At 45.2% G+C, this 26352-nt stretch overlaps 1 protein-coding gene across 1 annotated transcript; it reads left to right on the forward strand.

The window, feature by feature from the left end:
* The first annotated feature begins 3654 nt into the window (after nt 1-3654).
* LOC309527236 (bMERB domain-containing protein 1-like) lies at nt 3655-25122 on the forward strand. The gene is made up of 6 exons (XM_082213898.1): nt 3655-3854; nt 9001-9121; nt 19891-19964; nt 21973-22087; nt 22903-22976; nt 24117-25122. The coding sequence occupies exons 1-6, from the start codon at nt 3776-3778 to the stop codon at nt 24233-24235; spliced, it is 582 nt and encodes a 193-aa protein (XP_082070024.1). The 5' UTR covers nt 3655-3775; the 3' UTR covers nt 24236-25122.
* Nucleotides 25123-26352: the final 1230 nt, after the last annotated feature.

Here is a 26352-nt window from a genome sequence, read left to right on the forward strand (position 1 = left end):
TCTCACAAATATTATGAGTTTAAATTCTCATACTTGTAAATTGCCTGGAATAAATCTCTAAAAGTTGCTATACATACCTTCATTTTTGCTCTTGGTTATACTCATTCCAGGAAAGGAGACTGCCTCTTTAGCCTTCAAATATCTTCTTAATTTAACTGTTGCTCTGGGCTCTTTCCATGCAAAGTTGAACAGTCCAAACAAATCTGAGATGACACACACTGAGAGCTCCATGTGATGCTTCATTTAGTGAGATGAGTCATTTTCATTGGCTAAGCCTCCTAGCTTTTATGTATGTAATTAAGATGCAATAATAAGCTTGCAGGTGTTTCTACTTTAACAGGAAACAGCCAACATGTTTCTCTATGGAGGTTTGCCATATCTTCCTACTATGTGACAAGTAGTCTGCATTCGCACCAAAAAAATGACACAGCATCTGAGGACACTGTGCTCAGGAGGAAGATGTTCAAAAGGCTAGCTCATGAAAACATAAAGCCAAATATTTTAAAATCCACTACTCATAGGCCAGAAAGTGGCATTTCTCCCCAGTATGGTCAGCTGTGTTTGGTTTTTAAAACTAAATAGCTGGCTTTATAGGGAGGATATTGTTTCGACATTTATTTAGAAACAGACTGATTTGATGACTCTTTACAATTTGCTGCCTCTCTGCAACTAGAGTATCCAGACCTATCCTAGCCTACACTACCTTTTGCGTAGGAATCTAAATGTATGTCAGCATTTCTGTTTACTTGAGGGGCCTATGTTAATGTGCATTTGTATGCTTTGTCACCAGAATGGCACCAAGCCCTCTGGAAAGATTTACAGTTGCTGTGCTGCATTTGAACTCTGCTCTTAGTTAACTCTGAAAGTTACTCAAAAGCTTGTTGTCTCAGTAATCTCTGAGCCTTCTTATCCCATGACTTCTAACTTTACTCAGGGGCCTTTGATTTGGGACAAGCATTTTGAGGTTGAAAATGTCTACACCTCTATCCATATGCTTGAACCACATCATCATCATCATCATCAATTATTATTTATACCCCACCCATCTGGCTGGGTTTCCCCAGCCACATGAAAGTCAAGACTTTATACCAGCGATTACCTGGCAGAACCTCCTGTGAAACTGGTGGAAAGGTGGACCTAAGAGGGTGGAATTTCAACAAGCAGTGCCTAAGGCAGCCCAATGTTAAAGTGAACACACATACACATTCAAACGAGCTCTCAAGGCCCTGTGAATGAGTGGTTGTAACAAGAAAGAAAGCATAGTGTGTATGCTAATAGTTGACACACTATGCTGTATCTTTAATTCAGGATGCTGTATGTTCAAGTCTAGGTAGGCAGCAGGCTGGAACATGTAGTCTAGACAGCCTACTATCAACAAGAAAGACAGTGGACACTCTCCTACTCCAATCTGTCTGCAAAGCAACTTCAGAAAGCCACATGACTGAGCAACCAAGACATTTCAAGTAGTGAAAATGCTGGGCTTCCCGGAGGCTTCTGTTGTGCCATTGTGGGATACAGGAAGCTGGACAAAATAGATATTTGATCTGATTTAGTGAGACTCTTGCATTCTAATGACTAAATACTTTTGAGGCATTAAATAAAGGAACTTGCAGGGCTTTGGTGAAAAGCAGAAATCCGTAATAGCTCTCAATCAATGTAAATAGTTCTTCACTTGCATATTTTATGGCAGGTGAGTCATTACAAGTCGCACTCAAAGGAAGTACTGTACAAATAAAAGAGGAAGATGAAACTTGACTATTTGTTGTTTCCACCAATGTCACATTAGAAGAAAGCCAAAGGGAAGAGAGATTTAAGCCAGTTGTTGTGGTAGCTGGAAGCAGGGAAATAGACACAAGAAGGCTGATGGTTTGGGGTAGGAGGCCAAGTGTGGTGATGACAAAAGCCTCACCTGTTGAATTCCTACTTATGCAGCTAATAAAGCTTCAGGAGGAACCTGGCCTAAAGAAAGCAACCCAAAGGCAAAGGTGCATTCATTTTGGAGACTGAGCTTATAGAAGTGTTGTCAGAGGAAGAGAGAATTCTTGCTACCTTCTTCCTCAGCGACATGCGGAAGAGATGAATAGAGGGTATAAAAAACACAAATGAATCTGTAACTTATCTGATACTTTGCTCCATGGTATCTAGGGGAAGGTTTCGAACACAGCCAAATTGCAACATAGATCAGGGATCCGTTTGAAAAGCGCCAATCAGCTGAGTTTACTCAGAAGCATAAGAAGACGCCTGCAGGATCAGACCAAAGACCTGACTAGTCCAGTATCTTATTCTCACACTGACCAGATGCCTATGAGAAGCCCACAAGAAGGGTATGAGTACAATGTCACTCTCACTCTCAAGATTCCCAGCCATGGGCATATATAGCCCATATATAGCCTTTTCCTCCACGAATTTGGGTTGTTTTATTGCTTCATCTGTGAGAGTTTTTAGAATTGTTGGTGTAGGATTTATGATTTTAATTGTATTTTACTGGTTGATTATTTAATGTTTGCAAACTACTCTGGAATCTATTTACAAGAAGGTCAGTTTAGAAGCTCCATAGCTATATGAAACATTTGCATCTTAGCTGCCTTGATTTTAAGGAACCACTTCTAAAGCCCTGTACTCAAAGTGCCCTTTGAATGATTTGCTTATTAATGTCCTCATTGTGGGATGTGAAACACAGAGTAGTCAAATACAACATTTCTAGAGTGGACATAAAAGGGGGTGTCTGGACCAGCCAGTTAGAACTTCCTGTTTCCTCCTGGGCTGGGGCAGACTTCCTCTACATGTGACCAGAGATGGGTGTGACCTCACCTATACAGGTAACAAAACAGCACAGGGAATGCAGACATCTCTCTCTCTTACTCCATTCCTGGAAGAAGCAACATCTTCTTAGCCTGAGATGCTCTCTTGGCTTGCAGCCAAGAGAGGACAAAGGAGCTATCTCCTTATGGGATAGATTCCAGGTGTATATATTTTGTAGCTTATGTCTGCCTTCTGGGATCCATCTGTGAACAGAATGTGTGTGAATAAACTGTGTCGTGTCTAATCTTTTATGAGGGAATAAAGGGGAATTACCAGGAAACTTATTTTAGAGGCTTAAACGAGCCTGGCAAAGACGTTATCCTCTGTACAAGTTAGAAAGGAGAATGTTACTCTGCTAAATTATAGAACTAGTGTTAACTAGTTGGGAAGGATATAATTAAGCAATATATCCTCTCCTGTCTCCCTGAACATTCCCACACTCATAACAGTGGGCTTAATTTCATTCATTTGCTTTAAAAAGTAGTACCCTTCTCTCCTCCTGAAAAAAAGGTCCTCAGTGCTGCCCAATATACGTTTCCCCACTGACACAACATTCATCTCACTCCTTTTAAAGCCATCTAAGTTGGTGCCTATCACAACATCTTGTGTTTTGCTGATGAGTAGTTTGCACTTATTTCCACCAGAGGGCGGCTCTTGGTGTCATAACAGAGCCACATCTAGTCTCCTGCAGCCTCTGATTCTATTTCATCTTTCGGCAGCTGTGCTAAAGCATCTCGGTGTGGAACTAGCAGGCAGCAGCTGCTGGGCAGGTACCAGGCTTGGCTGTGTATTCTGTGCTCCTTTGATTTTGCTTCTCTCTCTATTTAATCATTCCTTTTCCAGAGGATGGGCTCTGACTTCCCTGCAACGTGTGCTCTTTAGAAGTCCTTCTCCCTGAGGAATCATGCTCATTTAAACAAACAAAGAAAAGAAGATTAGAGGGGGGAAACCATCCCACAAGCAAGAGACAAGGATGGAGAAAGAAACCAAGGCATCCACCCAGTACGGATCCCTGGAGTCAACCAAGTGGAAAGCAGCAGATGCAGGCAAAGGTGAGATTAGTTTGCACACCTGGGGCACAGCAGCGAAGTACCAACTCCCTCCCTGTTACTCACCCCCATGAAGTGGGGCTTAAATCCTTGCAGATCTGCATGATGCGTGTGTATGTGTGCCAGTATAACATTTGCCTGCTGGGTGTCTGCTATTTTCTGTCTTCCTTGAAAGTTTCGCAGCAGTGGATATGGAGATGGATGTCTCGTTCAAATCCCACCCCCTAAAACCCCCACTCCTGGTGATGTTATTATTGAGATATATATATGTGTGTGTGTGTGTGTGTGTGTGTGTGTGTGTATGAATGAATGAGACCCCACCTGTCTCACTGGCAGTGGAAACGAAGCAAGTTTGCATTGAGTAGTGGCAGGCAGCGGGGAAAACATGAGTAGAGAAACCTGGCCGAGGACCAGACACTCTAGTCTCTGTTCATTCACAAAAAGAGCCTCTGGCGTGGACGGAGTGTGACTGCTGGGCGCACTCTAGTAGCTTGGGGGATGCCTCAGTGCATGTGTGGGCATTACAGAACTGGCCAAAACGAGAAATGCACGTGATTTGGGGTTTCCAGGAAAGGCCACGTCCCCAAGGGTGAAGCTGTGGGCCATTGAGGCTTTTAGCAATACCCCATGAAGGCACCCAGGTAAGGATTTACTCCTTCTCTACTCAGCTATATACCATCTGTGTCAGCTCCCCATTTTTGTGAATGGGCATAACCGGGCAAGTGACAGGCAGGAAGGAGTTAATGCCAAAACTTCCCATTCAAGAATTCAGCTATCTCCTTCTGTTGCTTAGAGAAGCAGACACACCTTACCAGTACAAATGCCTTTATCAGATCCTCAGTACAGTGTAGACTAGTGGCTAAAGCAGCATGCAGGACAAGGATGTTGCAGTTCCTTCCCCTTCATCCACTGCTGGTGGGTGGGTGTTTATTATGTATATACAGTGGTGCCTCGGGTTAAGTACTTAATTCGTTCCAGAGGTCGTTCTTAACCTGAAACTGTTCTTAACCTGAAGCACCACTTTAGCTAATGGGGCCTCCAGCTGCCGCCGTGCCGCCGGAGCACGATTTCTGTTCTCATCCTGAAGCAAAGTTCTTAACCTGAGGTACTATTTCTGAGTTAGCAGAGTATGTAACCTGAAGCGCCTGTAACCTGAAGCGTATGTAACCCAAGATACCACTGTATATGATACACAGAAGCATATTGGTGTCAGGAGAATAGCACATTTGACCTGCTGCCCAAGTCTGCCTGTTTCGGCCAGGTTGCGTGGCAAAGAAGACCCTGTTGCTTGAAACAGTGGGTCTGGGCACTTAGCTGAGGTAGGTGAGTCACCAAGTGCAAAACCAGTTCAATTCCCCCGGCAGATGAGGCAAATTATGCAAGGTGGCTCGGCTCAGGTCTGGAAACAGCATACCAGCTTGGGCTCCTATGGTACTTCCCACACATCGTGTGGATGGGTGTGCCTTCTCTCAATCCCCAAAGCCTTCAGCTGGCTCCAGCCAAGAGCTACTCCCCCTGGAGGCTAGAGACAGCATGGGGTTGGCAGCCAGTGGTTTAATCACTCCCACCACAGCAGGTGAAGTTAATAGCTCAGTTCCAGACAAGAATACAGTGGTACCTCAGGTTACAGACTCCGCTAACCCAGAAATAGTACCTCGGGTTAAGAACTTTGCTTCAGGATGAGAACAGAAATCGTGCTCCGGCGGTGCAGTGGCAGCAGGAGGCCCCATTAACTAAAGTGGTGCTTCAGGTTAAGAACAGTTTCAGGTTAAGAACAGACCTCCGGAACGAATTAAGTTCTTAACCCGAGGTACCACTGTATAGCATTTTGTTTGTGAGTTCTCTTAGCATAAACTATGGGATTTTCTGTTATAGCTTTTAGGATGGACTGGTAGTGCAATGGGGGAGGGGGTGCATTTAGTATGTGTGTGTGTGTGTGTGTGTCATCTGCCTTGAAGTGAAGGGTCTTTCATCTGTATTAAGTTTCCGTAAGACCTGATGAAGTTCTTAGCATCTTATACGACTGAGCCTAAAATGCTTGGACTGTAATTGGTCATTTGGGTTAGGGGCCACCATCAACAGATTTGCTGGAGATGGCTGTGGTGCTAGGCTCCTAGCCAGCAGCTGCTTCCTCCAAAGTCACGGGAGGCAGATGCTTAAACTTCCATCTTCTTCATTCATTCTCTCTTCCCAGGTAATGATCACAGCATTGTTTAGCTCATAGGTTTTCAACCTTTTTGATTCTGCGGCTGCCTTGACCCCACTACATTCTTCCTGCGGCACCCCTGTGGGGCTCAGGAGCCCAGTTATGTCACCCCTTGCCTGCAGAGCTGGCAGCCCCTCACCCCTTTGCGAATACCCTCTCTTGTGGAGTGTTCCCTCAGCCTGCTCTCTTCTCCCCTCTCCTTGGGAGTGCTCTGGGCAGCTGCCATCCCTGGTCTCTGAGCTGCCCCCTCTGACCCAAAGAGAGGTGCCTCCTCCCACTGCCTCGCAGGGGCCTCAGAAGCACCCCCTGGCCAGCCCCAGAGACACCAGCTTGTAGCCAGGGCTGCTGCAACAAGCAGCTGTTCAAGCCTTTGGGAGGCAGAGACGCAAGAGGGTATCAGAGGAGGGAAGGAAAGAGGGACAGAGGCCAGAGGCTGGCTTTTTCCTCTGACTTGACTCACTGGCACAGGCCAGTGTTGGGAGGTTATTTGGCTCCAGTAATGAAGTATTGATCTCATCACTTGGCTCTGCTAGTGCGTGCCAAGGAAGCTGGAGATGGCCTTTATACACTTTGTATAATGCAGCTGCATGTCTGTCCCTAAATCCAAAGGAATAATATTCTTCAGGATTGACTGGTCCAGTTAGTGCAAAATACAGAGCATGAGAGATGATGTTGGGGTTCAGACTTGATTGCATGCCAGCTAATTCTTCCTATTTGTGTGTGTGAGGGAGGAGCAATTTTGCAGGAGACTTTCGCTGCAGGTAGATGCTCCATTCATTCAGGTAGTTCCATGTTTTTTCCATTTTATTTTCCATTTTATTAAACGTTTATTTCCATTCATCCAAACCCATTCCAGGGTGGTTTGTAAGAATATCCATAGCAGTACTGGCACATGGTAGGGGAAAAGGACAGAGGTACAGGAAGCTGCCTTAAACCACATCAGACCATTGGTCCACCTGTAGCTCAGTATTGCCAACACAGACTGGCAGTGGTTTTCCAGGTTTTCTGACTGGGGCCTTTCCCAGACCTACTTAGAGATGACCAAGATGGAACCTGGACCTTCCACATGCAAGTCAGGTCCACAGTCCTTCCCCAGAAAGCAGAGGGTACAAGACTCGGCAATAGAAACTTTTTTCATATTGTAAACTGCCCTGTGATCCTCAGGTGAAGGATGGTAAAGAAATTTAACAACAACAACAAGAACAACTATTCAACTCTGAAATGAGGCTACTTCCTAACATCTGTGAGGGTGGGAAGAGAATGTGTTTCAAGCCTGCCCTTGGCTTAGTTGGGGTGGTAAAGATTCATTATGCATTTGAGATCAAATGCACTTCAAATGCAGGAAGTGCCCTAATCCAATCAGGATGAATTCTGAGCCTGGCATTATGCAAAGAGCCAGTCTTTATGTTTGTTAATGGCTCCTCTTATGGTTGATTGTAAAAACAACAACAACCTCAAAGCAGTTTAAAGGTAAAGAGACCCCTGACCATTAGGTCCAGTCGTAACCAACTCTGGGGTTGCAGCGCTCATCTCACTTTATTGGCCGAGGGAGCCGGCGTACAGCTCATATGGCCAGCATGACTAAGCTGCTTCTGGCGAACCAGAGCAGTGCACGAAAATGCCGTTTACCTTCCCGCCAGAGCAGTACCTATTTATCTACTTGCACTTTGATGTGCTTTTGAACTGCTAGGTTGTACATGAAGGTAAAACAAGAAAATCAAGAAAAAACTCTCAACTTTGAAACAATGAAGGTTCCTAGGACTTTTGCAGTCCATTTCTGTGTCTGCAAGAAATGTACGCAGGGGTTGCATGTTTGCTGTAGCAATGTATTATTTTAGCCAAAACTGTACACAGCAATATTTTGTTACTGTAGTAAATAACTATTTTTCATCCCTCGTTCCAAGAATCACAACTGCTGAGTCCGTTCTTATTTGGGGAGCAGTTGTTTGAATGTCATGAGCACCTACTGGACAGTGCCTGTGACATGCTTAGAACAGGAGCCACTTAACTGTTCACCCTGCCAATTGTGCCTATTGAAGGACCTGTGGAGTCGTCCCCCCCCAAAGTCTTTGCTTGAGTTCCTTGCTTGATGTAGGTGAGAGAGCAACTTTTCCACCAAGAGAGCCTCTCTCCTTCCATAGTCAAAATGGCAGGCCAGTCCTAACTGCTACTCCCTGGTGGGTCTTCTCTAGAGCAGAAGCTTTTGTTCTTTGGACCTTTGACACAATAATAATAGCACAGTGCCATTCCCCCTACACTGAAAGGAAAAGGCATGCACAGATAATTCGGTCTCCATCAAAGCTGGTTTCGTTTCAGAGATTCCACAAGGGATTATAATAAAAAAAAAACTAAGATGAGCACATTCCCTGTAATCTTAGTATAAGAGTGCAGACTCTGAAATTGCTGCCAGACTCTTGACAACTATGTCAAGAAGATAGGAGGGGAAATGTGCTTCTCTAGAGGTATAAAGAGAGAAATGAGCCCCCCAGGCACTGCTGTGAAAGGAATATGTCTGCCTCAGGGGAGTTTGGAAGAAGGAGTGGAGGAGCAGCTGCCATCTATGGAACTAATTCTCTGCAGCCCCCCCCCTCCATTTCCTCAGTGATATTTTCATGCCATTTTATCAGCTGCTCTTAGATCCTGTTGAAGGCAATGATATGAGACTGAACTGTGGCTTTCCAGAGGTTGTTGGACCACAACTCCCATCATGCCTCATTCTATACTGTGCTGGCTGAGGCTGATGGGAGTTGGAGTCCAACAGTGTTGGGGAGGGGCACAGGTCCCACATAGGCCATATAAGGCAGCCTGACAGAAATCAGAACCTCTTAGGCATGTGGCCATAAATTGGAAGCGATTCCAGTCCAGTCACTGATGGCATTGCTTGCTTTCCTGTCCACCCCCATCCCATCTGCTAACTGAGTTCCTTTTCCCTTTTGCCCTCAGAGGATGAGATAGTGTCCATGGCCGACTCCACAACGACCATTGATGACATTGAAGGGGAGCTCTTCAAAATTGAGAGGATCCGGGAAGTTCTGGTGCGGAGGGAGTCGGAGCTCAGATACATGTGAGTTGGGAAACTGGAGAGCAGGATGCCTGTGGGAGGGCGCTCAGCAAGGTGCAAAGTCTCCATGGGCAGGATCCTGTCTCTTTCCACCACCTGTAAGGAGGCAAGAGGCAGCTGGTCCTGGGTGCTCCTCTTCAGCTCTCCCTCTCTCTGTCTAGATCTGCTCAGTTTCCCTCTCCCTGCTTTGAGTTCACAATTCAGTCTCTCTCACTGAGAAGAGTCCACAAGAGTATCAGGCCTCTCTTTCAGCCTGCCTGGGTGGGCGGGATCCCATGTTATCTCAAGCTGCGTATGCCAACTTCAGGAAAGGTCAAATAGCCAGTCTGGCCCTCTGCATCATGGAACACCCCCCCCCCCCGAAGCGTGCAAGGGTTTCTCAGCAGACAGCTGATTGGGAAGTGGCTCATGGGAGCGTGGGTGTTTTGAAAAGAGCTGCTGTATAGGATGTGTTATTAGCCCAATGCTGCCGACTAAGTTCTGTGGATAGTGAAAATATGAGGTGGGCTCCCTCCAGCCTCTTCACCTAAACCTCTTCACCAAGCCTACATGCGCAGAAGTTGTACACATGTACATGCTGTACACAGAATCTGTACAGCAACCGCTTCACAATTTCTCCATGTTTGAACCAATGGAAAGGGACTACTGCGTGACCATGGAAACATTTCCTGGATTAATCGTTCTGGTGTCACAGGACACTGTTATCTCGCTGAGGTAAAACCAGGTCAGGAGAGAGCTATGGATTAAAAATTCAGGAGCTCCTCCTGACCATTCATAGATGCACCAAGAGTGGGGACCTTGTGTTTATTCAGACATTGTTGGACTGCAACTCCCATCAGCCCCAGCCAGCACAGTACAGCCATCTCTCTCTCTCTCTCTCTCTCTCTCTCTCTCTCTGTGTGTGTGTACATTGGTACCTCGGGTTAAGTACTTAATTCGTTCCAGAGGTCGTTCTTAACCTGAAACTGTTCTTAACCTGAAGCACCACTTTAGCTAATGGGGCCTCCTCCTGCTGCCGTGCCGCTGGAGTACGATTTCTGTTCTCATCCTGAAGCAAAGTTCTTAACCCGAGGTACTATTTCTGGGTTAGCAGAGTCTGTAACCTGAAGCGTATGTAACCCGAGGTACCACTGTATATCTATCTATCTATCTATCTATCTATCTATCTATCTATCTATCATTTATCTATATCTCCCTGCTGAATTGGGTTGGGAGGTAAAGGGTGTAGCACACTGTTACTGAACATAGAAGTTTGGTTTTACTGTCACAGCCAATAGCCATTGACACTGTATGTGGTCCAAAGGCTCAAGGGGCCACCACCTTGAAGGTCTGATCAGTGCCTGGGAACCTCATGTATGCTGCTTTGGGTTCCATTATGGAAGAAAGGCAGGGTGCTGTTGTAAGGAAAATAAACAATAATCCTTTGAAAAGCCACCCAAGCTAGCAACCGGTGACACATCTTATGGTACAATTTTTCTTCTCGGTCCTGAGCCTACCACAGCCCCTGCCCCTGCCCCTGCCATGTCAATGAGAATGAGATGTAGCATCGCACTATTTAGAAAATGCAAAAAGAAACTCATCTTCCCTTTGATGACTTCCAGCATCTGGTACTGCAGACACTGACTGTAGCTAGCCTAATCTGTGCCAACCCTTCTGCAGCTAAGAATGACTCAGCTAAGCAAAGCTTTTGCGATCCAGCTGTACTCATCCCAATGCCATAGGGATTGGTCCTCATCAAAGGCTGGGCTGCTGTTAGGAACCTATGTATCCCTTGGGGCATCCATGGATCTTTGGATGTACCTTGAACACAGGACTGGCTAACCTGTGGCCCTCCAGATGTTGTGGGAATCCAGTTCCCATCAGCCCCACCCAGCATACTCAATTGTCAGGAAAGGGTGGGAAGTGTGGTCTGGCAATGCCTGGAGGACATGGCTGCTTTAGTGGAACTGTGCATCCTCCTAAGAAACCCCCTTGACAAATGCATCTCATTTTTACGTGATGCATCCTGGCATATATTTCAGACTCAGCCAAAGGGAAGTGCCATAAGGACCCCAGGGGTGCATCCATTGTCCTTTATGCAGCATTATTCTGGAACACAGGAAACTGCCTGAGCCAGAACATTGGTCCCTTTTGCTCAGGGACTGGCAGTGGCTATCCAGAGTTTGAGGCAAAGGTCTTTTCTGGTTTGACTTGGAGACGCTGGGGATTGAACCCAGGACCTCCTTATGCAAAGCAGATGCTCTACCACTTCTTCTGGTTCCTGTCCAACAGAAAGCATATTCTTGGTGCTGCAAAGACCCCCAAATAGGGGCTGTTAGAGAAGAAGCACCCCCAAATATGTCTGCATTGCAGGTTTGGCAGCCCTGGGCTTTCAAGGAACAGCCTTACAGGCTTCTGCAACCTGTATACACATAGAGAGAGATCTAAAACTGAAGTCAGAGGTGAGTCATCATTCATCAGCATTAGCCTAAACCTGATGTCAACACCGTGCCTCTCTCCTAGGGGTGGAAAGCCCTCCCATTTGCTGTGTTACAGCATGGCCTTTTCCTTCTTGAGTCAGCAGTGCAAGCTGACTTTTTCAAGGCAGCGGAAGGAGGGAGAAATTTCTATAGCTCTGATTTCCATGCTAGAGCAGCCTTTGTTTGTTTTCTTCAATCTCTGAATCACTCCGTGGAAGAAGCAGCCAAGCTGCAGGTGTCAATATCCACCCTACAGCACACAAGGCAGGTTTGCCAAGGACATGCTCTGCATAGACTGTGGGTTCCACAGAGCAGGGCTAATTTTTGCCCCTGAAAGATATCAACAGGGACAGGAATTTGCAAGGGCAGACAAAAGCCTTTTTCTAGATCCAGATTTATTTCCAGCTGTCCACCCCCAAATTGGCTTAGCCCTTAAACCAGAGATAGGGACCTGTCACCTTCTATACATTGTTGGACTACAGCTTCCATCAGCCCCAGCCGGCATGGCCAGTGGTCAGGGATAGTGATGTTGTAGTCCAGAATAATCTGCAGGGTTGCCCTAGAAGTCCTATTTATATATATACCAGTCTTCCATAGAGATGAAAAGTATATAGATGAAAACAGCAGCAACAGCAGCAACAAAATCCAACTATCTAAGCTAGCCAGGCATAGAAGAACATCAACCAGAAGTGAACCAGAAGAAACTGGTCTTGCAGTCACTATGCTGTTGTAGCTTACTGTAAAAACAGCACACAGTAGAACTTTCTGGCAGGACCACAGCAAGCAAGTGGGCTCCAGAGATGGTCTTTGGAGCATGATGTTCCTACACCAAGTCAATGGCTTTAACCTTTAAAGTGTAGCCTGAACAGGACCCAGAAGTGATTTGACAATCCTTGCAACTGGCCTGACACAGAGCGGGTTGGAAATGGTTGTGCCTTCCAACACCTGTCAGAAGGACTGCACTTAGGCTGAAACTTCTGTAGCATCTTCAAGGGCAGCTCTATTTAGTGTGCATTGCCATAATCAAGCATGGAAGTTACAGAACTGTGAATCAACGTAGAAAAAGAAAAGTTCTCCCCATTAGCTGAAAGTGGGGGGAAAGGTGCTCCTGGCAACCTGCCTTTTGAAAAGCAGTGCCAGGTCAATGAGTATACCTAGGGCAGCCATCCCCAACTGGTGTCCTCCAAGTGGACTACAACTCCAATCAGCTCCAGCAGCATGGGATGATGTGATTATAGTCCAAGACATCTGGAAGGCCATTAGGGGGTTGGGGAAGGCTTAACCTGAACAGAGAAGGTGGTAGAAATCCCATCAATGACAGTTTTGGTACTCCCTTCCAAACAAATATAAGGGCTGCTTTCTGCCCACTTCAGAGTTGTTACAGACTTAGCCCAAAGTCTTCACCAAATGTTGCTGCTACTGCTGCTGTGATGCAGACTTGCTGGCTGCTAATTGCCTTTTTCTCCCAAGTACCGCTGATTATCTAATGAATTCTCCCACGCAGCCACCCACACTGGTGACTCTTGATATGACCTCCATGCAATTCTCTCTTCTAGCCCAGGCATCCCCTTCAAAGTGGTCTAGCCTTGTCCTCCTACTTAAGGGGGGGGGGGCGTACATCAATAGATCCTTGTCTCCCTCAGTGTGAGCTTTGCCCAAGGCCAAAAGCTCTCTTAATTCATATTCGTCTACAAGAAGCAGGACTCTTGGAACAGTATAACTGAGTGGCAGTGTTGTGGGACTAAACTCTCCTTTCTCAGGTGGTTATGTCCCCTGGCTAGTTGCTGAAATGGTAACATATCTTGCAGAGGAAGGTAACAGCCATGAGGCTGCTAGAACGTGTGTGTGTGTGTGTGTGTGTGTGTGTGTGTGTGTGTGTTCCTTTGCTTCAAGGAGTTGTAGCATAAGCATAAATAAGAGTAGAGTATTGAAGTGGGGTCTAATTGGAGCCTGGATATGTGTCATGTGTTGCCATATCCAGGACTGTGAGTTAGATTTGAGAAGCCAACGCCTGCATTACATTTTGGAGAATTCTTATTTTAGAGTGGAGCCGTTGTAACACTGAGGCTCCTAAGATAGTGGATTCTCTGGTATGTGTTTCTTTCACAATTTTTATCCAGAAACACAGGAAGCTGCCCTAGACTGAGTGACACCCATATTTTCTGCGCTGACTAACAGTGGCTCTCTTGAGTTTTAGACAGGGGGTATTCCCAACCTTACCTGGAAATTCCTGCGGCTACACCTGCAAGCCTTCTGCACCCAAAGCAGATGTTCTACCACTGAGCTAAGGTGCCTTCTCACCCTGCCAGATCTGTTTTCTGTGAAACAGAAGCACAAATGTTCCTGACACTTTATTTTGATATGACTGGCAAAAGGCAGAAACATGTGAACAGCAAAAAGACATCATAAGCCTGCGAAAGTGACTTGGAAACTACAACTAACCCAGACTTCAGCTGCCAGATTGCTGCCTGGGGGTACAGAAGATAATTAGACTTGCTGCTTCCACTACAGCAGCTTAAGAGGTAGCTAGCTGACTGATTAGGCAATATGTGAAATAGTCTTTTAGTTAGCAAGAAAATTGGTTTAAGTTAAGACTATTTCTTCAAGTGATGCTAAAAAGGCCTTTCCCCCCAGAAAGCATCACTTGTGAGAGCAGTTAATGCAGCAGAGTGTATTTTTAAATGGTGTCCAATCTTGCCAATTTAGGTTTTACTTTCAAACTACAGATGGTAGGTAGTACAAAACCTAGTTTAAGTGTGAACGAGGCCTTATAGTTTTTCAGTGGTGAGTTGCAGTGCCTGAAAGAGCTACAATCAGATTCCATGCCCAGTTCTTCTAAGGTAGAGGGGCCCAATTTTTCCCCAAAGAGGGCCAGATTTGATGAAGTGAACATGCATGGGGGCCAACCAAAGTTGTCGGGATCTTTTTTTAGGATTGAAATTGTCGAGTTTTTTAATTCAACTTGTTGAGCTTTTTTAAGGATTTGGCTCCAGTAAATAAACTGCCATAGAGGCCAGATTAGGCCCCCAAGACGGACTTTGGATATGCCTGTTCTAAGGGCTGTCAGAAGACAGAACCACAGATAGCTCCCTCTGTCTGCTTAGTGTGCCCCCCAGCCCCCCCCCCATAAAATAATAAACCACATGCCTCTATTAGTTCGTTACGTATGCAAAAACAAGAGTTCTGACATCAGCAGCAAAATACATCTTCCTCATACGGTAGAAGAGGAGTAGCAGTTGCTGTGATTTGAACGAGCAATTCTTTGGGTTTGTGTAGGTGGTTTAGCTGCCTTATCCAATGCCCTGCTGAGTTCTGCAGGCAGCTTGGCATGAAGAAAGTGGAAAAGCTCTTCTCCCTCTTTCATGATACTAGAGCACAGGTGCATCTGATAAAGCTAAACATTGGAAGAGTTATAATAGACAAAATACAGTACTTCTTCTCACAGTGTATTATTAAACTATGAAATTCACTACTACTACAAGAAGAAGAGTTTGGATTTGATATCCTGCTTTATCACTACCCGAAGGAGTCTCAAAGCGGTTAACATTCTCCTTTCCTTTCCTCGCCCACAACAAACACTCTGTAAGGTGAGTGGGGCTGAGAGACTTCAGAGAAGTGTGACTAGCCCATGGTCACCCAGCAGCTGCATGTGGAGGAGCGGAGACGCAAAGACGGTTCACCAGAATACAAGTCCACTGCTCTTAACCACTACACCACACTGGGATTACTACCAACTCTGGCACAGTGTTAAGAGATGATCCACCAAATTCACTGAGGATAAGGCTATCTCTGGCTCTAGCCACAAGGGCTATGCTCTGCCTCCACAGACAGTGGTAGTATACTTCTGAATACCAGGTCTGGAAGCTACAGGAGGGGAAGAGTGCTGTTGTGCCAAGATCCTGCTTGCAGGCCTCTCACAGGGGTCTGGTTGGTCACTATGAGAACAGGATGCTGGACTAGATTGGCCACTGGCCTGCTTTAGTGGGGCTCTTTAAGTAAAAGGTGGAGGAATGGCCTGTCCATTTCTGGCCTTTCATGTTTGTTTGTTTTTTTAACTTTTCATTTCCTCACTCATTGGAATCTTAGAATTGTAGAATTAGAAGGGATTCCAAGGGCCTTCTAGTCTACAATAAAAGCTCAACTTTTAGGAAGTAAAAACTGTGGAATTGGTTTTCTGGAGCAGATATTAAAACCTTAATGTAATCACCATGGAATATGCAGCAGGGAAAGATCCATGATATAAGATGATAAACATTTGTTACCTTGACGTAACAGTTTGCTTTGCAAGCATTTCCCCAGAAACCCGTACAGCAGGTTGTAGGCACTCTGCACTGACTTCTCAATACTTCCAGAATAGCTAGCCTTTTAGTTAAACTTTGAGCCAACAATACATCCATGACAGTGATGATGTCAACTGCAAGAGAGCAGGAACTCTAGATCAGGGGTCAGCAAACTTTTTCAGCATGGGTCCACTGTCCCTCAGACCTTGTGGGGGGACGGACTGTATTTTGAGGGGGGAAAATAGCAAATTCCAATGCCCCACAAATAACCCAGAAATGCATTTTAAATAAAAGGGGGCCAGATTTAGAAGGCAATTGGGCTGGATCTGGCCCCTGGGCCTTAGTTTGCCTACCCATGTTCTAACGCATTAAGCCAAGAAGGGCTATCCTGTATTCTCGGGTCTGAAGAGCAAAAAGAAAGATATAACAAAAGGCGGAAATGTCTATTGCTTAAAACCTACTGTGCATTCTGATGCATGTTTACTCAGAGGCAAGCCCCACTAAATTCAGTGGGGCTTACTTCCAAGAAAGCATGCATAGAATTGTGATCTTACCAACTCTCCCTAATCTCACCCCCCCCACCCCTAATTTATTTACATGTGAAATTGTAGGTTATCAATTTACTATGATTCGAATTGGTTGGTCCTTCCAGGGTTAGGAGAAGTTGTACTGGAGGTTGGACCTAGACCCCAGGTTGTCAGTTGGCCATACCTGCATTCTGCCATTCTTAATGGAATATGGTTCATAATGCGGAATCTGGTGCTCCTGGAGATTTTCTGCTATACAGAAGTATGCCTCTAGCCCTCGTGTCTGCAGGGAAGGGGCAATTATTATAACGAGAGTAGCTGCTACAAAGGGTTTAGGAATCAAATGGTACCTAGGTGGGGCCTTCACTCATCATTTAGGACCATTTTTCTTTTCACTTATTAAAGACAGGCTGAGCAAGGCTGCATGGATTAATTAGCACATCAGAAGACCTCTGTGAAAAATGGAAAACTCAAGAAAAAAGAGAGATTGCCAGGATGGTTACATAATGTAATGCAATTAGATGCACTGTTCTGATGAATGTAACCCATGTATATTATGCACATAATTCTTCTGCTGCAGGGATGTGCTATAGGAAGTAAAATTACACAGACATACACAAAAGGTAGCCAACCCAAATTCGCTGATGGATAATACAACAATCTCTATTGTGGAACTGTAAAGACAATTAGATAATAAAATTTCATTAATTTTAGCCAGCTTTCTTTTGTTGTCAGATAAAATGTATTTGTTTAAGCCAAGGGGTCTCAATAAATCATTACAGAATTACTTAGTAATTCACATTCAATTTAAAAATAAGGCATGAAATGGGAGTAAAATACCCATGTTGTGTTTTTTTTAAAAAAAGAATCCCAGTTCTTAAATTGTATCTATCTCCTTGCAATGCAGTTGAACAGCTCCTAATTTCTGCTTTACTGTGCATGGCTCTTTGAGTCACTGCAGACATAATATAATTCTATCTGCACATATTGGAGCACCCACAATACGACAGTACTGCACAGCAAAGTTTATTATACATCTGTTTATTTCAGTACAATCATATCCCACCTTTCTTCTTTCAAGCATCTCAAGATGACATACTCAAAGTGGTTCCCAGAAGATCTCCCATCCAGAAAATGACCAGACCCAGACCTGCTTAGCAGCAGCATGGTGACTGCATCATGTGCCCCCAGACCATGCCCTGGACTAAGGGGAACTAGATCAATGAGAGACAGCTGACATGGCATACAAGGACTACCTATAGGAGTTGCTGCTATACTGTTTCTGGGACTTTTCTTTGCGCTGTTGTTGTTATACCCCACCCAAATGATTGGGTTGCCTCAGCCACTCTGGGTGGCTTTCAACAAATATAAAAGCATAATTAAACACTAAACATTTAAAACTTCCCTATACAGGGCTGCCTTCAGATGTTTTCTAAAAGTCAGATAATTGTTTATTTCTTTGACGTCTGATGGGAGGGTGTACCACAGGCAGTGGCCTTCTTGCCACTACCGAGAAGGCCCTCTGCCTGGTTCCCTGTAATTTCACTTCTTACAGTGAGGAAACCACCAGAAGGCCCTTGGAGGAGAACCTCGGTGTCTGGGCTGAGCGATGAAGGTGGAGACGCTCCTTCAGGGCTGAGACCATTTAGGGCTTTAAAGGTCAGCACCATATGCTCCAAGTACACAGCCATTAAATCCTCTCCATTTTCCATGGCTTGCTAGACATAGATGGTATCAAGCATCACTGCAAGCTAGCGAGCATGGATCAATATAGATAACTTTTGCTCCCAGCAGCCCCAAGTTAAATCTAGCTAGGAATTCGATTTCTAACCCTTAATGATTCTAAGAGTGATTTGGCACCCAAGGCTACAGATAATTTGCAAACCACAGGTGCAGTTTCTTCTGACTATCACTAAGTTGTCCTCAGAAAGGTGAATTAGTATCTCACTGCCGCCTAATTCTTGAACTCTGTTTCCCCTCCTCTGTCTCAGTCCTGTCCAAGTAATGATTCCTGTATGTGTGTGTTTGTGTTTCCTGAAAAAGAGCATTCCAGGTTGTCAGATTATCTTAGAAGAAGCCCTCCACCCAAAGATGCTTCTTGTAATCCTAAAAGCATCACATTATAAAACCAAAATGCCGTCTAAACTGAAGGAGAATGGAGAGAAGAAACAGCTGGCATGTGGGGAGGAAACCTGAATAATGTCTTCTGTATAAAATTATTTCTTGGCTTTGAATGGGTATCAACACATTTGGCTGTATTCTCATAGGGTTTCTCTGGTGACCAAGATAAATCATAGGGTTGCCTATTTAGAGAACAGTATCCTCTGGAATTATTCAGCTTGTAACTGAGTCATTAGAGGAGCAACATTGATTCAAATCCATTTGCTGGGATGCAGATCTATAGTTTATTATTTCTGTCGCACTCCTCAGTGTACAGATTTCTCCTCTTATTCCTGAAGACAGATTAGGCTGAAAGGCAGTGACTTGCCTGAAGGGCATCTACAGGTAAGTCAGTTTCATGGCTGAGTGAAGATTGTAGACTTTGTTCAAAGCTCTCATAGCAGGCTGCCCTTGAGTTTTTGCAATAGGTTCTGTGTTCCTGGGAAAATTTCTCCCTCTAGTGCCACCACTTGGTCCCTGCCATTGGTTCATGATACCTTGCTACAATGTTGGAGCTTGATCTCCCTCATAGTCTACTATAAGCCCAATCACTACAAATGCCTACTCAGAAGAAAGGGCAAACCCATACAAGCTGTTCATTTGCACAATATTTGGTCATTATTCCACACATTCTAATGCAATTTTCTGGTCGTGTTTCATTGTCACAAGGGTGAAAAGGTGCTTTAATCCACTTTAGATATGTGAACACAAGTTCAAGTACGCGATGTAATAATACTGACAAATCTGGAGGTGTCCAGAGGTATCCTGGGATGTCCAAATATCCAAGACAATCCCAGAGGCTTTGGAAGCAGCCTGATTCAGTCTGTGACCTTGCATTGGACACCCGCCTTAGAAGAGCCCCAGTTCTCTTCAAATCTCCCTGATTTGGCTCAGGATTCAAGGTTTGTCTGAAGCAAATGTGCACGCCCCTAGTGTAAACCCTCCTTCCGAGATGGGTTGTCTTCTACAGCTCCTTAAATGATCCCTTGTTGCATTCTGCATGTAGAAACACATGCTGCTTCACTTATCTGTCTCATGTAGCAATTTACTAATTTGGAAGAAAGGTTGTGGAGCAGCTAGAGAGTTTTAAAGTGTAAAATGCAGGTGATGGATTAGAAAGTGGAAAACGATAAACAAGAAATATTCCACATATAATCTGTTGCAAGGTGGTATCAAAGGCCCCAAGCGACTGGTTTCAGCCAAATGTGTCCAACCCAGCTTGGAGTTCTTCCCAGCAGCATGTTGAAAGGTAAATGATTGGGATTTGCAGCAAGGGATGCTCAAGTGACTTGTCTCTGTGGTCTCATGTGGACAAGGGATTGAGGCTCCCTCCCTTGTCTTTTCAGGATGGATGACATCCAGCTTTGTAAGGAAATCACCAGATTGAAAAAGGAGTTGCAGAAGCTGATTGCAGTGCCAGGTAAGGCCCAAACCCATGGCAACTCTCCCAGGGAGTGAGTTTTCTTAGCATCTTGTTTTCCATAAAGCTTTGATGGTGCCATCCCCATGTACTGAGGTATGAGGAGCTTGCGACCTCCAGCTATTGCTCAAATACAACTCCCATCACCCCTGTCCACTGGCCATGTTGGATGGGGCTGATGGAAGTTGGAGTCCAATAACATCTGGAGGGTTGTGGATTACCCACCCCTACCCTATTCACCAGTGGGGTTTGCCATTTACAGGATCTCTTGGCCTCCAATGTCCCTAAGCTAGGAGAGGATGTTGAAAAGGAATGTGAATTAAACAGGCCAATGCAAAGTTATCCTAAGACTTTTCTTGTCTCAGAGATGCTTGGCTAGCTTTGGAATCTGAATTTTTAAATGTTAAGCAAGGCAGGAGGAGTATCCCAGGCATCTCAGAACAGGTGAAACTTACTAAAGAGGTATAAAACCCATTCTGCCACAACTATCACAGGGGGAAATAATAGTTTTATAAATAGGTACTGCCCATAGCATTGTCTGTCAGACCCAGTCCCAGTTAAGGGGTGCTATCATTAAGAAGGGAATAAAGGTTAGAAAATATGTAGAAGAACCTTCATGAAAAGTTTGGGAGGATGAAAGAGCCTGTGGAGGGAACAAAGATTTACAACCACCCATAAGAGGTCACAGTGGAAACTACCACCATGTTTGGTTGGAGATGTTTAGATAGAGGACTGCAAGGTGGTCCTGAAAGTCATTGTCTGGAATCCTTGTATCCTAAACCACAGCCCAAATGTTTAAATAAGGTAAAGTTTCTCAAGTCCAAAGTGCATCCTCCTTTTCTTCGTGGTGCAGCTTGATCAGTACCAACTCACTCTCTGTCTGTACTACAGTGCCCTACAACATGGGTCTTCATCCTCCAGGTCTTGTCCACTGCATAGCACTGAGATTTTCAGCCCTGGCACTCTGCTTCTCCTGCCCCTCAACCACCTCCACCTCCACCAGCAAGCCAAGTTGTCCTAGTGGAGGGGCTACTCAAATGCTGCTTATCCATTGCTAGGGAACAGTTGGGTGCATACTTTATATTTATTTATTATCTATGCATTTTAAACTGTGTGGATGGGTTTTTGGAAGACGCCTGTGCATGAATTTGTTCTATGTGTGGAGATCAGTGCATGCTGATCAATGCACGGTCTTTGCAGTCAGGCTCTATTCCGAGGTCATGAGTTTCATGACGATCAGTAGTTTCTTATCTGCCGTAGTCCTCGTCCTCCTTCACAGCCATTGTAACATAACAACATTGTTGTGTTCCACCTCTTCTGCACTTGAGGACTTCTTGGATCATTCTTTGTCTAGCTTCTCCCCTTTGACCTTATCGCCTTGGCTGACCCTACTGGGAGTATGAGACTCCTGACGGCTTTGCTCACAAGGAACATAGGAATGTGCAAGCACATTCACCACAACAAGGTGATGATCCTGTGAGTGAGATCTGGCCTGCAAACGCTCCAATTGGAGAATAGCCTCTACCAAGGGGATCATGTACTTTGAAGAAGCATGGACTCAGGAAGATAGGGAGAAACGAACTCCAACTCTACAATTCTACAGTTCTATGAATCAGTTGATTACAGAGCAGTCTAAAGTCAAGGAAGAGTGGAGAGGCCGATCCACTGTCACATTTCGACCTCTACAAGCTTCAGAATTTGTCTTTCCTTTTTGCTAGCTCAGCTACAGGTTGAAGTAGCTCCACTGAGCTTTTGATTCAGCAACACAAGAAACACATTAACATTGTGTATAAGATGCTCAGGAAAACAAAATCAAAAAGGTATTTGTCTGGCATTGAAAGGACAGTAAGGTAAGTGCCAGGCAAACCTTTCTGAGGAAAGTGTTCCATCACTAGGATGCCACTACTGAGAGGGCCCTGTGTCAGGCAGGGGACACCCACATATCTCCATTTGTTGTTATTCCTCTGCCATTAACCTATTGCTTTGTGGGTTTCCCCCTATTTTCCAGAAAATAAAAAATCTAAAGAAGACAAGCAGCAGGAGGAGGAGCTAGTGCAGCAGATTCACAAACTTGTGGAGACTCGAGATTTCCTGGTGGATGACGTGGAGTTTGAAAGGCTCAGGTACACATGGATACCAACAGCTGTGCCAGTTTCCTAGCCCCAACTCAGTGTTGGCATGCACCCAGTGCTGTTCATATATGTTTTCCACCTTTCCTCCATGAAGCCCAGGTCAGCATACCCAGGGGTTATCCCGTTTTATCCCTACAACAATACTGTGAAGTAGGTGAGACTGAGTGAAGGTAGCTGGCCTGGAGTCACCTCGAGTATTTGAAGCCAATTTTATCCACTAGACTATTTGGTTGGGGTACGGAGGCAGATTTTGCTTCTGTTGCCTCCTCAGTTCCACACAGGGCAATTGTAAATGTGTGTGCTGTTAAATTCATTGTCACATATTGTTGTTGTTTTTTTAAAGGGACTTTTCCAAAGGTAAGGTGCAAAGGTGGAGGCGGGGCTTACTCTACATCACTCACCAAAAACTCAAATCATTGTCTCCAGGGATGATCAACCTTTTTGATCTGTAGATTTATACCATTGCTTCTGGATAGTATTGCAATACTGGAGTCTAGGCAGATTTTAATTTTTTTTTTAATAAAGGGCAAGAAACAAAGGCTTGGGGTACTGGTACAAGCAGGGGAAAGGAGCTGTGCATGTCAGTGAAGCACCACTCTTTCTGAAAGCAAATATTCCCTGGAGCCAAGAAAGAACAAAAAAGCAGCCTTGTCCTTCACCGAGATCTGAAGAACACTAATTCAGGATACCTTGACCCTAACCTATCTGGATTATAGCTATACCTTCACACACACCAAGCAATGGTTGCTTATTGCTGGGATGCAAATCTCATCCACAGAAGAGTAACCAATTTCCTCCTTCCACAGAGAACGAGAAGAAGACAAAGAAATGGCAGAGTTTTTGAAGACCAGGATTTCTAAAACCTGCCTTCCGAAAACAAGTAGGTACTTGGGAGTGAGCAGCCTCCCTTTCCACTGCTGTGTGTATGTAGGAACAGGATTGTGTTTCCTCCATGCTATATCTCAATCTCTATCATTTTGTTCTCTATCTCTATTGCACCAAGAAAAGTTGAACCTGTGTAACCTGTGTAAATAATGCAAATTTGCATAATTTAGATTAGGTGTTATGATTCTGCACTGTTTGCTCTTTTGCATTCATAGATCTGGGTTTTGCTATCTTGCATGGCTGAATCCATTGTGCATAGATGCTGCTCCAGAAGGGAAGCCATTTGTGTGAAGAGGTTCCCGTGCTGTCTGGATAATGTCCACCAGCCAGGACACACACACACCCTGCCCAAAAGGAGGAAGAGAAGTTGTTTGCAACTGGAAAATAGCTAACCTATGTAGGAAGCAGCTGCTTATATGATTTGTGTATATTATTTTTATTTCTTGCTTCTTAATCAAAAAGATCCTGAATTATTTAATTTTTTTAATGAGTGGCCCACTATTTTTACTAGTATATCTTATTAAAGTCCAGTGTAAATGTGACAAGTTTATGTTTGAAAATGCAAATATGCACGCACAGATACTTATCAGCGCTGGCAGCTGTTCCCACTGAGTGTAGTTTGGAGTGGAGGGTTGGTGCCTTTGTGATTTGCTGCTGCCACCCAATATACAAATATACACATGACTTGGTTACAATGGTGGCTGGCACTTATTGGAACTAGCAAGGCAGAAGGCAGGGAGGTCAACAGTAGGTGGAGCCAGAGCCAATGGCAACTCGAGTCAACAAATTCTAGTTTTGTCTCCACTCTCCTCCCAGCCAAGTTCTAGAAGGGCAACACTGAGACTAAGGAAGATAAAGCTTACAGCCAGTGTCACGTCCTGGACTGGCTGTAAGGAAGCAGACAGGTGGAGGCCTGGTTGAGGGCAGACAGAGGTTGGTGGGGCAGTGCCCCATTTGCTGATATGAACAATCCTCCACTGGTTGGTTATGGGCGAGCTTTAAAGCTCACACCTTCCATATGAGTTGTGTGTATCCCAGATGCAGAGACCTGCTTACCTCAGGCAGATTGGTGGCTATCATAGGGCCTGAGCATGAGCCCCTGTTCCCATAGCAGTAACTGTTTGTTCCTTCACAGCTCCAGTAAAGGAAAAGAGGATGACCTCAAGAGGACAGCAAACCTCTACACCATATGTAACAAAGACAGGCCTCACCCTCCTGAAGGAATGCTGTGGCTTCACCTGCTCGGTCATGTAGGCTGGGGCTGTTGTCCATATTGCCCACCCCGAAACGCAAAATACATTCATGGGCAAACCCTGCCCGCCCACACCCTGGTCAACTGGATCCATTCAACTCATACAGAGTCACAAGCTTGAGGAGCAGGGACAAGGGATTCTTCTGCAGATGACATGGACCTTGCAAGCACATGTGGAAACTGCTGGGGGCCCAAAGGCAGGGCCGGCATCCACCCACCTGCCGACCAAAACCAACCCACACAGTCAGGGTGGGCATCATAAGCAGAGAGCCAGCATGCGTGCTGCCAAATGGGAGGGCCAAACCACAGACAAATATTTCAGCCTGCTGCCTTTTTCCTACCCTTTAACAGGGCAGGCAGGGGGGAAACAGGAGCCCCCAGTCAGGATACTGTTTGCAGGCTGGCTTCAGGGTGGTGAACCAGAGGTTTCAGGCAGCAAAATATTGTTGCCAAGTGCACACAAACAAATGCACACAAGCACACACATGCAGACGCAAACAATATGGAAGGACTGAGCCCTTCTGATAGTTTAAAAGCAAGCAGAATCAGCAGGACTAATACAACACATTCCCCCCCCACCCGTCTCTCTCACACACAACCCCGGCCTCTCAGTAATGTGGATGTTGCTCCTCTTCATTCCTTCTCTGATTAGCAGGTTACATCGAAACCGCCATGAAGTTACCTAGCAACTGTGGGGCACTGAGCCTTTCACCATATCATCTCTGCGGCCGCTTCCATGTGCAGAATGACGGCAATCTGTTTAAGTTTATTCTTAAATTACCGCCCAGCAGCAATCTCATTCAGAGCGATCATCAGCTCTTCATTCTTCATTCTGTTCAGCGCAAAGACGGGTGGCTAATTAAATGCTGCTTCAAACGGTGTGTGAAAATGGGTGTAAGGAGTATGTGCAGAGGAGAGACTACCATGTGTGAATGCGCACATGTCTGTTTTGCTGTCAGCTACACCTTCTGGGAAAATAGGTGCTAGCATGGTCTTCACATAGGATGGTGTGCAGAGATATTGACATGCATACTTCCCCCATCCCTATAAGGGAAAAGACACATATTAAGCAGCCCGGAGAGTCCCAGAAACAATGGATTCCTAAACCATCCCTAGCAGGACATCCAGTGTCCTCCTTTAAATTTCTAGGGGTGGTTTCTACAGCAGCATCTACTGTATGTTCCCAATCTTTTTAAAAAATAAAAATAACGAGAAAGCCATCCATAAAAATGTACTTCATATCCGTTTGCTACAACTGAACCTTCACCTGCTGCTTCTTGTCTTTTCCCTTAGTTGCAAACTTGCACTCTTCCTCTGTTTTATGGCAGCCATTTATATATTTGGAAAGTGCTCTTGTGCCCTCTGCTTCCTGCCTTGAATTCTGCGGCCCTTCCTCTTGAGATGCCTCATTTGACCGCCAATTGGTCAAACTGGAGCACTTTCACACTTCAAATCTAGGAGATGGGATGTAGCTCACTGGTAGAATATCTGCTTACCATGCAGAAGGTCTCAGCTTCAATCCCTCCAGGGAGGGCTAGGAGAGACTCCTTGACCGATGCCCTAGAGAGCCACTGCTGGTCAATGTAGATACTAATGAGCTAAGTGGACCAAGAGTCTGACTTGCTATAAAGCAACATCCTATGTATCTAAACAGGCTGTCCAGAGCATTCTCTTCTCCAGGTCACTTTCCCACAGGTCTCCAGGAAATTGCCAAGGCATCCCTGAGAGCTTCAGCCTTCCTCTCTACTGCTCATGCTTCTGGCACCAAGGCAAGTGGTGAGCACTTCTCTCGGGGGCAGAAAAAGCCAAAAGCTTGGTCTTCCAAGCTGTCTTCTTTATGACACTGAATGCCACTTGTGTTAGAGGGACCGGGCCATGAATTGGAATTGAGGAGGTCTGTTGGCTGTCAAATTGAAGCGAAGCCCAGCTGCAGAATCTCTGTGCATTCATGTCTATGTTTGAAGTGCTGCAGCTGGACAGAGAAGCACAGGGATCTCTGCCGTAGCATTATGTCCTCCTTTGATTTCCTATTTCCCACCTTGGCAGAATAGCTTCTGGGGGGTATCCGGGATTGTTTCTCACATGCTTGGAGTTAGGGTGGACCGCACCTACTTTTTGA

Source organism: Podarcis vaucheri, assembly GCF_965113315.1.
Source record: "Podarcis vaucheri genome assembly, chromosome: 2".
Classification (NCBI taxonomy): Eukaryota; Metazoa; Chordata; class Lepidosauria; order Squamata; family Lacertidae; genus Podarcis; species Podarcis vaucheri.

What these genes read in the sequence shown, in the direction of transcription:
- LOC309527236 (XM_082213898.1), top strand. Translation starts at nt 3,776, where the DNA reads ATGGAGAAAGAAACCAAGGCATCCACCCAGTACGGATCCCTGGAGTCA. An exon ending in GAAGCTGATTGCAGTGCCAG is followed by an intron (nt 19,965 to 21,972) that starts GTAAGGCCCAAA and finishes CCTATTTTCCAG; the next exon opens with AAAATAAAAAATCTAAAGAA. An exon ending in AACCTGCCTTCCGAAAACAA is followed by an intron (nt 22,977 to 24,116) that starts GTAGGTACTTGG and finishes GTTCCTTCACAG; the next exon opens with CTCCAGTAAAGGAAAAGAGG.